The 14,251-nt window shown below is 38.9% G+C and overlaps 2 protein-coding genes across 3 annotated transcripts; one reads left to right on the plus strand and one right to left on the minus strand.

Moving 5' to 3' along the window:
- The first annotated feature begins 387 nt into the window (after positions 1-387).
- On the plus strand, positions 388-4,286 carry LOC113674587 (nmrA-like family domain-containing protein 1). The gene is made up of 4 exons (XM_027191070.2): positions 388-885; positions 2,330-2,551; positions 2,645-2,769; positions 3,807-4,286. Exons 1-4 carry the CDS (start codon positions 504-506, stop codon positions 4,014-4,016), a joined length of 939 nt encoding a protein of 312 aa, XP_027046871.2. The 5' UTR covers positions 388-503; the 3' UTR covers positions 4,017-4,286.
- LOC113674588 (coadhesin-like) lies at positions 4,175-10,468 on the minus strand. Of its 2 annotated transcripts, XM_089180194.1 has the most exons (11): positions 10,213-10,468; positions 9,083-9,280; positions 8,185-8,301; positions 7,558-7,731; positions 7,276-7,446; positions 6,942-7,112; positions 6,585-6,755; positions 6,293-6,463; positions 5,463-5,633; positions 5,154-5,327; positions 4,175-4,607 (listed from the first exon to the last, which is right to left on the minus strand). In XM_089180194.1, the coding sequence occupies exons 1-11, from the start codon at positions 10,265-10,267 to the stop codon at positions 4,333-4,335; spliced, it is 1,848 nt and encodes a 615-aa protein (XP_089036320.1). In that variant the 5' UTR covers positions 10,268-10,468; the 3' UTR covers positions 4,175-4,332. The 2 variants fall into 2 exon arrangements, with proteins under 2 accessions (XP_089036320.1, XP_089036321.1); XM_089180195.1 differs by lacking the exon at positions 6,293-6,463 and having other exon boundaries at positions 10,213-10,463.
- Positions 10,469-14,251: the final 3,783 nt, after the last annotated feature.

Below are 14,251 nucleotides of genomic sequence, written 5' to 3' on the forward strand. Positions count from 1 at the left end.
TGGGTTCAAATCCCGTATGGGCCTGAATTTTTTTCAGGCCTTATTTCAACTACTAGTTCAGTAGTGTTCATAGCTGCGAGGAGGAGTTACATGTAAACCGCCTGTGCCCAGTCCAAACCTCTCCGTTATCGACGTTTAGATTCATATAAAATAGTCAATTTATTTTGGTTTGATGCAAGTAGAACCCATCTTTGCAACAACTAAAAGCAACATGAAAGTTATAATAAGAGTGAACAGTAAATGTGTTTGTCACTGATTGATCCAACTCATGGTCCGTTGCATATAAACTGCGTCTTTGTTGATTCTACTTCAATGAACAAGAGCAAACAGAGAGGATTTTAATAAACGTGACAGAAAACGTGACAAGCTATCATCCAATATCAGTCGAGTTTGCATTAATTATTTAGCATATCGCTTTGCATTTACGTGATTAACGAGCTAACTTTCCGACAGGAAACATAGGCAGCTAAAGCTTTGCAGAGGCGTGATTCGAAGTTACGAAAATGGCAAAAATTATTACTGTTTTTGGAGCTACTGGAGGGCAAGGTGGAGGAGTAGTTTCGGCGCTGCTCAAAGCAATTTCTAGAGGAGAACCCTACGCTATCCGCGCCGTGACGAGGAAGCCAGATGGAGAAAAGGCTAAACAACTGAAGATTCAAGGCTGTGAGGTTGTGGTATGTGATATGGACAACAAAGGATCCGTGGAACAGGCAATCAAAGGCTCCTACGGAGTTTTCCTGGTGACAAACTACTGGGAACATTTTAGTATGGAGAAAGAAGTAGAACAAGGTAAACGAGTCATCGACGTGTGCGAAGCGCTTGGAGTGAAGCATTTGATTTACAGTGGGTTGGAAAATGTGAAGAAAACGATTGGAATTGAGTGTGGTGAGTAATATGTTGTGAGTTTCAAAATTCGTGACACGCTGAGCACCGTGAAGTTGTGATTAATACAAATATCAACCGAGCGATCTGGATGGTGCTCCGACAAACTCGTTTTTGAAAAAAATATTACATTTCCTGCAGATAAATATCGGTGGCAGTTATAATCTGTTTCAAAATTCTACGGGACGGAGCGAAGAAGTGTATTGTACCGGAAAATTAACTAAATGAATTGTTACGGGCGAGCAAAAATTTAGAGAATCTGCTTTGTCATGGTGCAAAAATTGGTCCTCGATTTTATTGTTATTTGAGTTTTTGTAATTAGTATGTCACATCAAGGACATTTGACATCGTGTTTTATTACTTTTTTTTTTATTTCAAGATGATTCATTTGGTCAAGTAACACGAATATCGCGTTTCCCAAGAGTATTTGCTAAAGCAAAGAAGCTTGGTGTTGACATATTCTGCGCACGAGAACAGTGTTCCGGTTGAGTTGAAAACGTAAATTGGCCACCGTAAAGAGTTTAAAGGCTGACGTTTCGTCTATCGCTCCGACGAAGGGCCAAGCGTTTGAAACATCAGCCTTTAGATTATTTACGTTGGCCAAGTAAGGTTTTTAACTCAGTTGATGACACTAAATGACCTTTTATACTCTCTCACAGACACAGCACTACAGTTTCCTTAGAAACTTACCCCCTTCATTCATAGTGTTCCGGTTGATTGACTTATCAATTAATGGCCCGTAGGGAGAAAAGAGAGGTTGTTAGTACTTCGTTGCTTTTGTTTTCTTCGGCCCTCGAAAAAAGGTTTGATATGAGCCTGAATGTACGTACTTTCCTTGATGATTTACGAACGAATATCATGTTTACTCCGACCATATTTCATTCGCAAATGAGTATTGAGTCTTCTCACTCACAGCCCTGAATCGATTAATGATCGGGAGTGCTACGCAACAAAACAGAGAAATAGGCAGTTAAGACTGCGTGTTGCCACTGATATAGCGTAGTTTTTTATGGCACTGAAAAGGAAAAAACAACACGACGCCCGAAATCTTCTGACGATGTAAAATGTCGAAATAAAGTTTTTCCTGCGACAAACAAACCTCCTGGTGTAACAACTCTCTTTGCTTCCTATTGTCACTTCCTCCACTGCCGCATTACGATTGCGTTCCCTTGCGCCCTTTGCAGTAGACAAGGGTAATGGAGGTTCTGGGAACGAGATCACACTCGTCATCGCTAATGCAAATGAAATTTGCTATCTTACTCTGGAAGCCGGTTATCCAGACATCTACCGAGCAGCAAGCAATAAGGCAAATCAGATGCCTGTATTAGCTGAGGCAGTTTGTATGCTCTCATCCGGTCCTTGGGCCACGCGACTCACCGAAATGATGACTTAGTCGTTATTGAATAATCACAACGATTATTTGCTCCTTCTTCTTCTCCTTTTTCAGCTCACTTTGATGGTAAAGGCATGGTTGAAGAATACCTCCACACAAAAAAGCTCAAAGAACGCTTGCCTTTTACCATAGTACGCTTCCCGTTCTATTACAACAACCTGGTATCGTTCTTTACACCTCGGAAAAAGGACGATGGTACTTTACTATACGATATTCCGATGGAAGGTGTTGCCATGGATGGAATAGACGTCACACAAGGCGGAGAATGTGTCTATGGTAAATGAAACTCCTTTGTTCATTGTTTTCCTTTTTTTTTCCTACTACTCGCGCTCTAAAAGTTTGATTTTTGATCCATCGTATTTGTCACAGGCATTTTGGAGAGCCCGGACTGTTACCGTTTCAAAACCATTGGTCTGAGTGGAGACAAGATTACAATCCAGCAGTATTGTGAGACACTGACCAAACATTTAAAGGACAAAGGCTTAAAATTTGAGGTTAGCTGAAATGTCGGTCTGATTTAATATAAGGGAGGCTTCGATAGTAAAACATGTTGGGTTTCCTTGGGTTTGTACGCACTGCGCACCTATCATTTAATTTGCGCCAGGAATAGTGAGATCAAGAGATGTTAGGAATTAAACCCTATCCATGTACATCTTGGAAGACTTTTAGTGGCATAACATCTCACAAGGAAAGAACTCCCATTTCTGACACTGAGGCCGACGGCTTGCTCTTATCGCGATCTGTGCGCCTGTGGAAAGACACAGCATCGGTACTCCTTAACTTTGAAGTCTGGAAAAGTCACAGCGTCATTCGAAAAAATGTAATCACTAAAATTAAAACAATTACAGCCCATTTCATCCTGCTGAAGATGAGTCTAATCTTAGAAGAAGTTGTTCGCATCAACTGTAAACATTAAGAATGGAACTAGTAAAACTTACAGATTGGGTCCACAACGAGGTGATTAACTGGGACAACCTTGACTCATTCCACGGACTATCCTCCAAAACTAAAAAGCCAGTAGCTTTCTAAATGCTGTATTTCTAGACCTATCTAAGGCTGTCTATGACCAACTGAATCCGCATCATCTACTGCGGCAAGAACTAATTAACATTGGTGTTACCACTTCCCACACTAAATAGATTAGATCTTACGTCACAAATACGTCACAAGTCAGTCACAGCAGTCGGAGATGCTGACGTATAAGCCTCTAAAATGCCCGTCTAAGCTACTAGAATGCTCATTGGGCGGTATATTGGGACCGCTACGCGTTTTTCATTCATGTGATCTCCTTATGTGTTATGCACTGCCGTCGATCATATTTCGAACACCTTCTTAAACATGTGCGATGTTTACGAATATTCAAAGCGTGATATTCTACAGTTAACCCAGAATGTTTGCTTTTGTACAGCCGTTACGATGTTGATTGTCGGTTGCCGGTTGCATGAAATTAAATCACAAGTTTGGCTCTGAATGTTAGGGTTCCTACATTTTATAGAAAGGCGTTATAAAGCTTTTTTTTTTTTTTTTTCAGGACTCAAAGATTACGTTAGATGAGTACAGAGCTCAGCCTGACAATCCTGCCGCTATTGAACTTGGAAACATGTTTGAGTTCTATAAACGAGGAAACCCAGACCGTGACATAAGATTGACTAAGAAGCTGAATGAAGAAACTCAGAGGTTTGACGTGTGGGTTAGGGAAAATAAAGCCATGCTGGAGGAGGCTTTCTCCAAGAAACAGTGAATCAGCATGATAGGACAGATGAAATCTGATATGTTCCTTACAACCAGTCACACTCGCACAGTAATAGGCACTCCCTTCTGTCAGGTCATTTAGACTTTACGTAAACGGGAAATGCATACGCAGGATAACCCAACTTATTCACTTAAATCCTGGAAACGTCCTTCGCCAGCCGTTTGAATTTTATTGATTAGCTTGTAGTATTGCTAACAATAATTACCATCACCAATATCTATACCTAGTCTTTAAATAAAGGATACGCATTTTAAAGTATTGGCTGTGATTTTTTCAAATTGCGCATTATTTTTCCTAATCGCCATTAGCAGGAGTAGTAGAGTTTTAAGTACTTCCTGTTCCCACATGGAGCCCGAAAAAACCTGTTCCAAGGTTTTACCACACAAAAGAACTTCCCCTCGCACCATCTTTTCAGAACACGAACAGCCTTTTGCGAGGAACAAGTGTCTTTGTATGTGCTTCCACAAGCTCTGTCACCCTCAATGTACCCATAGTGTACCCAGTGAATTCGGATCCGTCGAAAAAGACCGCACTTAACTATTCTGCCCATATTGTTTTCGCACAAAACCAAACGTTTTCCTGATAGAAGGAAAAAGAAACTAGTGAATTTCATTCGTGTTTTCTATTCTATTAAAACAAAAAGAAAATTGACTTGTACTGAAGATGCCCTGCAGCCAATTTTCCATTTTTTTTTAATTTCAGACTTAAACCTTCAAACCCCAAATCATTTATTCAGTCTTTCCTGTCAATAGTACGCAGGAAAGTTCACTTAGTAGCATGTTATGATGTAAGTCTATTATGAATATTTTTTTTTCAAAGAGCGATAAAAAGCGATTCACTTCAAACATCCCAATGCTTGATAGACAATGTGCTTTCTTTAAAGCAAGGTACTAGCGCTATTTTTCTCACAAATTGATTGAAAACATAACAATTTCGCGTGAGTTTCAGTAAACAATGTCGCAAGATGCTCGTCATTCCTCACTTCCGTTCTGAAAAATGAACGCAAACGTAAACAGGGTTGGAGAGTTTGCCGCCAGAGAATGAAGCGCTCAAGAGGAAACTTTTCTGCATCCGCTTTGCCACTTCGTCGTAAGTGACCTGAACTGAATAAAAAATCCAACATACCGCGGGGGCATGAGAACGTGTTGCAACTCCGGGACATTGAGCCTTGTCCTCTACATGGCTCCCCATGATGCTGTGGGAGAGGGTGAGTACAAGTTCTATATCTAAGCTGAGTGCCCCCACCACAAGTTCGCTGACAACTGCTCCAATTGTTCCATGGGCTCCAACCACCATTAACTGCGTAAATAGCAATTACGACTATTATTACACAAACGTAATCGATATAATTTGTGCCCTTCTTGCTTCTAACCTCATTGCCTCACTTACTCGCCGTTTCGTTCGTTCTATTAATAAATTTTGAAATGGCTATACCTGGACAGGGCTTTAAGTTACAGCTTTGTGTCACCATAGAGACCCCGACACAGTCAGTGCCACAATGTGCCGGAGAGGGATTATTGCAGCTACGTTTACGTCTCTGGACGCCACCTTTACAGCTTACAGAGCATGCGTTCCAGGCTTGCCAAGAGCCCCACTGACCATTCACTTTGAAAACCAAAGCAACACAAGCTTGGGATTTATCCTTCTCATTTACGTTGCATATGAAGTAAAACAAATGAGATTATGGCTTATAATCATTTCAAGCTGAGTGAACTATATCTAACGGAACTAAAAAAAGGGCTACAGTGTTCTCGGTGAAAAGATTCTCGGCAGTTGTTTGGTAGCAAACAAGAGAATTATCGAAGGTTTTGCCGTCATTATATTATTCCTCAACCTAAATTTTATTTTTCGTTATCCAATGCAGCTACTATCATTATATAATGTTCACAAACGCCCAGCTATATTTTTCCACTTCAGCTTGGAGATCGCTACATTGGTATATATTTACCGGCACAGGTTGGGTGAAAGAAAATGAATTTATCGTGGTTACGTAACCTAGTGTGTGGGGTGTTGCATGGTATGCAAAAAATACTGCATAAGAGTCAGTGCGTTTATTGTATTATTAGTTGTTTGCATGTAATGTTTTGAGCCTTTCAGAGTGTCTGTAATTTTGCTTGCAAGACATAATAAAGAGGGTCGCACACAGCTCATGTTGACACACCCCAACTTTGGTTGCTTATAACATGATAAATGTTTTATATTCGTTTAAGCGGGGTAGCGAATTAGAATATAAGCAACATTATCTAACATAGAAGTGGTTAGACCTGGGCAGAATTGTAAACTGCAAGTCTGGACTTCACTAGCATTCCCTTTACATGGGTCACCACCGTTTGCTGGTGCTGGGTTTCTACATTTACGCATGCGTCTCTGTAAACCATCATCGCATGTTTTTGAACATGAAGACCAAGCAGACCAGGCAGACCAATTTCCATTCACTGAGAAAGTAAACACATCATAACAGTAGGCCAGAGGAACAAATAACTAAAAAGGTGGAGAGTGAATGTATTGTTTTACTTCCTGATAATTACAAATTAGCATTTTCTTCTCACAACAAACCTGGGCATTTATTAACATTACATCCTTTAGTTTCCTTGGTAACTCCCTGGCAGGGTTTTCCACTATTTGCTGGCGCTGGATTTGTGCAACTACGTTTGCGCGTATGAAGACCACCACCGCATGTCTTAGAACAGGGAAACCATGTAGACCAGGGAGACCACTTGCCGTTCACTATACAAAGATAAAAACAGCGACACGAGGGTTAATCCAACTGATTGGTAATCATTCTTTGATCGCTAAACTATAAGGCTATTAACAGATGTACTGTGAGTGTCTGAATTCCTACCGTCAATTCGATGATCGTAATCGAAGAACGCTATCACTGCAACTTAAAATTTATATCCATTTAATGCAAACCTGGGCATAACTTAAGATTGCATTTTTTGGTTTCTACGGCCTCTCCCATGCAGGCTTTTCCACCATGTGCTGGTGCTGGATCTGAGCATTCACGCATGCGTTTTCGAAAGCCTCTGTCACATGTCTTCGAACAGGAACCCCACGAGGACCAGGGAGACCAGTTGCCGTTCACTAAACAAAGATGAGAATTAATCCAGCTAATTAGTAATCAGTCCGTCGGTCAGTCGACTTGTGAGGCTGTTTACACGTGTTCTGTGCGTGTCTGAATTCCTGTCAATTTGATAATTAAGATCAAAGAACCTTATCACTACAACTTAATTTTTTAAATCCAAACCTGGGCATAACTTAAGATTGCATTTTTTGGTTTCTATGGCCTCTCCCATGCAAACTTTTCCACCATGTGCTGGTGCTGGATCTGAGCAGTCACGCATGCGTTTCTGAGAGCCTTCGTCACATGTCTTCGAACAGGAACCCCACGAGGACCAGGGAGACCAGTTGCCGTTCACTGAATACGAAGATGACTTATGTAAGAAAAGTGAATATCTTGGAAAGAAATGTTTTGAGTATAGGATAACTTAAAACGACATTTTGTAGTTTCATCTGACTCAGTTCGAACCTGGACATAGTAGCAGAATACATGCTTTAGTTTCCATGGAAACCCCCGCTTGGCAGGGCTTGCCGCCATTTGCTGGCGCTGGATTTGTACAACCACGTGTGCGCTTCTGGGAACCTTCATCACACGTCTTTGAACAGGAAGACCACTTAGACCAAGCCGACCAATTACCATTCACTATCAAAATGGACAAAGAAAGGTTAATGAGATAATGACCATCGCGATGGTGCAATTTTGGGAATCAGGAAATAAAGTTGCTCTGGTTAAAAAAATATCTGACGAGGTTGTATAAAAGCATCACAGCCGTGAATCGTAAGGTGCGCGCTAAACGTTCGGTCAGCGGGTAAGGAGGGAAACATTCAGCCAACGTGCAACATCATTTATGTTAAATTGAGTTGCTTGGAAGGGCTATATGCTTTACTCTTATTAATGGGTAGAAACCATAATAAATCGAAAGAAGATTCGAATCATGATACTTGGCAGCCTCCTGTCTTGTTTTGTTTGTTTGTTTGGTTGTTTAGGCCCATCCCAAAGGTAATAATACGCTCTAATTTTATCGTCTATCCCTTTCTCTTTTAATATGGCTCTTATATTTTTTTCCGTTCAATATACTCCTTGGTATATACTTACCAGGCTTAAGCTTGTAAACGAAGCTTGTGTAAAGCTTTCCAACCCCATAGTTATCTACACCAATCCTACAGTTGCGGGATTTACCAGATATATCGTAGGTAAGTGACGCATTCCTTCCTATACGAAAAGAAATATTTTCTTCGTCTATATTATATTTTTTTCCAATCAGTTTTTTCGGCATCTAACAAAGCTTTACATTTCAAATAAGAACATCACCAAGCAGGTCAGAATCTTATTATCAACCGGAGAAGAGTTTTTCACTATTCATACAGTGAATGTTAGTTTTGTGTGTATCACAAAGTCATAGCAGAGTGGATTCCTTTACTTGAAGATAAAAAAAAACCTTTTGCATTGAATTAGTTCGAAAGTATCAAATACTGTGAATGCTTTACAAGTTCTCCTCCTCTCCTTCCCCTTCCCCGGGCAAATTTTCAAAAAAGAACACCACGCGAAAAAAAAATTCATTTGAGCGACCTAGCGACTCAGCATTTGGCAAAATTCTTGTATTAAATGGCATATAATAGTTTCTGCTTAAAAACCTTGTAGGTTTTTGTACCATAGAGGTCCATACCAAATACAACATTCATTAAAGCTTGGCAACAGTCAGTTTAGGGAAATATAATGATAGGCCTATTTGCCTTCAGTTAGTTATTTTTTTAAATATCTAGAAGCCCCTACTAACTCTCTTCGAATGCTGACTGCAGCAAAGAGATCACTTATACATAGAGAGCTTTAATAACGAGTATCACGAAGCTGAGTTAAACTGCACATGCCGGCACCATATTAACTGCTGTTAAGTTTAACTACTAATCTGTGGGATACTGCATCCTCTAACACTCTTAGGTCCGCCAAAGTAGTTTAAACACACACAATTGTTCCATTTGAAAATGAAAGTTACCTCCCCAACACTCATGTTGATATTGTATTCCAAAACAAGAGTAATTTCTGATTTCTGCCTGTTTGCTGCAAGCCTTTGCCAGTGGTTTTAGGTTTGGCCAGAGTTCATTAACGTCCAGGTCAGTTGGTGTGTAGAAATGGACAGGAAGAGCAGAGTGATCAAAGTTATTATAACATCCAATGGCTTCCCACTCATCAACTGTAGACCAGCACATCAGTCGATTAGTGACGAGCAGCAGGCGTAAAAAAAAAAAGATGAAATTCCGTTAGGCCTAGGCATCCAGTGGATATTCAACAAATATTGGGCGAAGCGTAGCAAATTTTCATGGTCCATTAAACGCGTCGGCGTTTAACAAGTTTTTCGCATTTATTCAAGGGCAGCGTTGATTCTAAGGCGGCGTGTATTTCAAAACCATATCTCTTGAATTTCTGACAAAAATCAGCCGCAATTATCAAATGACTTGTACAGCCCCGCTCATGCAGTCTTCCAAAACGACGGTATGCTTTCCGTGTGAGCAGATATCTTTTGTTTCTAAAACGATGGAAGAACGTGTTTGCAAGGAAAAAGTAAACAACAAACGGGTATTTCTTTTTCATTTGCATCTCAAGTTTTCCTGCACTTAAAGTGAAAGAATTTGCATCGGGTGAGATTGTGAGCTATCTCCCATTTTTATCTTGATTCTTTCCTTCTCCTCTTTTCTCTTTTTACGTCAAATATCCCGTGACCATTTAAAGTCCTTCAACAGCTATGATGAATTTAATAAAACCTCGAGCGGTCAATCTTAGTTTGGTTTCTCGTTGCAATTTAACATTTTCATGAAATGATTATAAAATGTTTCAGGCACCCATGTTTTGTCAGGTTTAAAATCATGACATGAAAGAAAATATTAGTGTAAGTTTTGTAAAGAGGAATCATATAATCGTCAATCAATTGACGCCTGCCAATCAAACCTGTATTCAGCGCATTTGGAAAGATAGCAAAATCCAGGGTTTTATATATATATATATATATATATATATATATATATATATATATATATATATGATTTATTTTGAATTTATCGGTTGAAATCAATTCTCCTGTATCTATCAGAGTCAATACCTAAAAGAGTGTGAACGAATGTGTCTCACCTGAACTCACAGATAAACGGACCAGTGCACAAACGTTGATCAAAAATAAAAACATCTTTGCCACGCGCAAGTTAATGTAAAATGTTTTCGGTTACCCAGAACTTTTCGGAGATCACTTTTGATCTGAAAATTTACTTATTTTCAGTCATTAGTACGTAAAGTAGAAGAAGTTTCTTTCTCGTATAGTATGCCCTTGAATTCATTAAAAATGCTTGGAGAGATCTTTCTGTCTTCAGTGACAGACAAGTATAGAAAGAAAATTATTTGCTGCCAATCGTATTTCTACGATTTGATGTAATAATCACAAAACAAAGTGATTTACATTACACATCACTTTATCCTCCTCTGTGTCATAATTTTTATCCCCTAAAATAACAATAAAAATCACACCTTCCGGATTTGTGTTCTTTTCTGACCAGGTGATTCCTCTAATATTGTCTTATGTTTAATTACCAATACCATAAACGCTAGTATTGTTTGATCTTCTAGTTTACTAATCATCAAACTTATTTCCATTCCTTGACTCCATCACCATAAAAGTGTACTTGTAAATCAAAATGGCTCGAGAAAGGATCTCAAATCACAATTGTATCTCTGTCATTTACAAGGGAAGGTTGTTTATCAATTTTCTTTAAGGCTACAACTTTTTAAAACGCTTTGCCCAATGGGTGTTTGCCATCGAAATTTGATTGTTCATGAAATAATAAACGAAACTTTTTACCGTGGTGCAAAGTGAGGCCAGACTCCGCACTAGGACTAGTTGGTACAATCATAAGGATTTACTGCCATATAGAAGCAATCATACTGTTGCACAAATTAAACATAGGCATGCTAGCATGCAAGAGTTATTTTTTTTAGCTGAGTAGGTCGAAATAGGACACTTTGTGTTCCTAATGTTTTTTAAAATAACTTTCACAAGAACGAAAATATCGCATCAATTCACTTCAAGAGAAAGAGAAAAAACATAATTTATCTGAGCTCACACAGGTATTTTCTGGTCTATTGTCTCTATTTTCTAACTACTAAGCAAAAATAATGTGCATCGGTGCCACGCTGACTGTAGTCTCCTTCGCATCCGTTGTTTGGTCTCGTCGCACAACGCTCTCTAATTCCCGTTGGACGAGACCAAATAACAGTTGCGAAAGAGGCTACGCTTACAGCCGTTCCTCTAACAGAAAGAAATTTAAAATTATTCGCCTACAGTCAGTCACCTCAAAAATTTAATTCCAGGTAATTTTATTAGGAAAAGCAGACTGAAATTGTTATATCTTCAATAGACCCTAACCAAAGACATCTCGTACGAGGGAAGATACACTGAGCAAGAGAAAAGGATAATATTTCAAAGAAGGCTGTTTGATTGGTTGTTGCCTAACTGAACTTTGCCCTCTGTGTGTGAAATACGCGATAAAATGCAGGTTGTTTACAAGGAATTTACAAGCGACCAGGTTAATTCCAAGGTAGCCAAATGCGAATTTTATTCGTAGAAAAAGTCAAGACGCGGGAGAATGCGTGTAAAATTCACTATCAGTAGCATAAAGTTTCCTGTAAATTTTTTTAGTGGTGTTGGATAATGCGGTTAGAATACGTGATAAAATGCAGTTTTTTTTACAAGGAAATGGCGTGTGATGGAGCGAAGTCTAAAGTGGCAGAATGGAATTTGATTGGTAGAATACAATTCAAGCACGTGAAAAATTGCTCAATGTTCATGCAGTGCAATGATTGGGTATTTTCTGATTAGACTTTAGACGTTGTTTTCATAGTACGTTGTTTGGTGCGTGCGTTGTGAGAAAAGGAGCGGAAAAAACACATTTTAACGTAAAAATTATACAATAAAAATAAATGCGAACCTTTCACATCCCGATAAATCTTGAAATCACTCGACGAGGCTCTTGCAAAGGCTACAATCATAACACTTGCCAAATGAGCTTATATGATTATATTGGTGCGAGCAACATACCACTCTACATGCTAACATATGCGTCGATGGGGAGGAAGGGGGGTTCCACAGGATAATTTGTTTTTACGAACTGAGTTGATAATGTAACAGGCCACTGCAAAAATTTTTAAAGCGGAAGTTTCCAACAGACGAGGGGCTAACGCTCGCTTATACTTCACATACAGCTTAGTTAACGTACGTTTCCTATATTTTATACTTGGCTGTACTCGATTGCTTAGTTGAGAGTGAAAAGAAACTAAAAATCATCCGAAGACTCCTCAATTTTACGAAACGAAGAATTTCAGAGAATTATGGTTGCAATTCTGAGGATTGAAAACAAGTGGTAACTGATCGAAGATTTCCAGAGATGCTACGAAGTCTGATTTGTTACAAAATGCCGAATAAAGATAGATCAACTTTTATGGAGAGGGAGTAACACCTAAAATCTGTATTGAAATATTTCGTTTGATATCTTTAAGTATATGCAAGGAGGGAATTTAAAAAATTAACCGATTGGTTTAACGAAGTCATCAATAAATACATGTCACGTTGAGAGAGATGGCAATAGTGATTCAGTAGACTTAGAACCTGAAAGAGTATTCATGCTTTACACCATGCGTATATCGAGTTATGAATGCGCGCAAGAACTTAATTGGAAAGTACGAGAGAAGTGACTTGTTGCTTGCTACCTGTCCAAGGGAAAAAAAACAGATTTTCTCCGTCAGTTTTTAATAGATCTGTATTGAATCCAAGCAACCGCATTAGAGTCTATGAGTCAGCCTTTGACTCAGCCTTGAGTCTAATGAAAAATTCAAAAATGGGTCAGCAACCTTGTCAAAATTTATAATTGCGAAAAACCCGTTCTTCCTCAAGAAATTTTTGATAAACGAGTTTTCGGTTTCCAGTCTATGCTAATAACACTGAAAGCTAAAATTAAAAAAGCATTTCCTTGCCACACACCCTGTCCTTCGAGCTTCATTAGGGAAACTGAAAGACGCTTTTCAGCTAGAAAGAAAGTACATGTAAGCCACTTGAAACTCTGTGAAAAGGGCTCGAACATCTCATTCTACGCATGGGTCATGCCGCACACAAACCCTATTACTGACTCTGGGAATGTGTTAGTGACAGGCAAAGACCCTAACAGTGCCTACACAAACGAATCAGACGTAGATATGGTGATAGAAACTGATATTCAATTCTTTCAAAATATAATATTGTTTTCATTTTTTCGTATGAAATTTTATAGCAGCTACATTTTCATTTTCATGAATTTTGTTCTTCATGCCTTAGTTTTGAAAGCTTTTGATTGGAAGTGTTAAACTTTACGTTTTTTAACGTCAATTTTACAAAATTGTATTTCCAAGTCATGTTTGTCACAGGAGTGTTCCTTTTAGTTCTTTTAAAATTCAAACTCGCTTTTAAGCTAGAAAGAAAGTACATGTAAACCACTTGAAACTCTGTGAAAAGGGCTCGCGCGTTTTTTTTATGGGTCCTTGGCTGCCTTTTGTGGGGTCGAGTATTTTTACACAGAGTCTGGACTGGCGAAGAATCAAACCTAGTCAAAAAATCCTTGAAATTTCTATGCTAATAATGAACAGTGACTCGTTTAGTAATTTTTGCTCCCCAAAAGGAAAACTCACGAAAAAGATTGTCGTTATTTCATAAAAATCCCTACTCTGCCGTTCTAATTTATGATTGTCACCTCCTCTTTTTGATAAATGTCGACAGGAATCAAATAAAATGAAGGGGGAAGAAAAATGTTGAAGAAGAGGAAAAAACATGCTGTAAACTGATACCAAGGGAAGCATAGGAAGAAAAGTCTCATATGGAAACCTTTTGGGAGGAAATACTCGCGAATAGAATTTAGTCGCTTTCATCAGCCTACATTGTAAGCAATGTGAAGAAAATCAGTAATGACAAAGGATGAAATTGTTGTGAAGATTCTTTGAACGATTCTCACGATTCCATTTAACGAAGAATTTTTTAATTTAAAGACCACCATGGAAGATTAAAGTGCAATAAGGATGGGGTAGGTGGGGTAAGTCATGGTTCCATTGAAGTGAGGCTACCGTCTGGCTTCTAAAAATTTCGTCTTTGTGACCT

This window comes from Pocillopora damicornis, chromosome 8, assembly GCF_964200805.1.
Source record: "Pocillopora damicornis chromosome 8, jaPocDami1.2, whole genome shotgun sequence".
NCBI lineage: Eukaryota > Metazoa > Cnidaria > Anthozoa > Scleractinia > Pocilloporidae > Pocillopora > Pocillopora damicornis.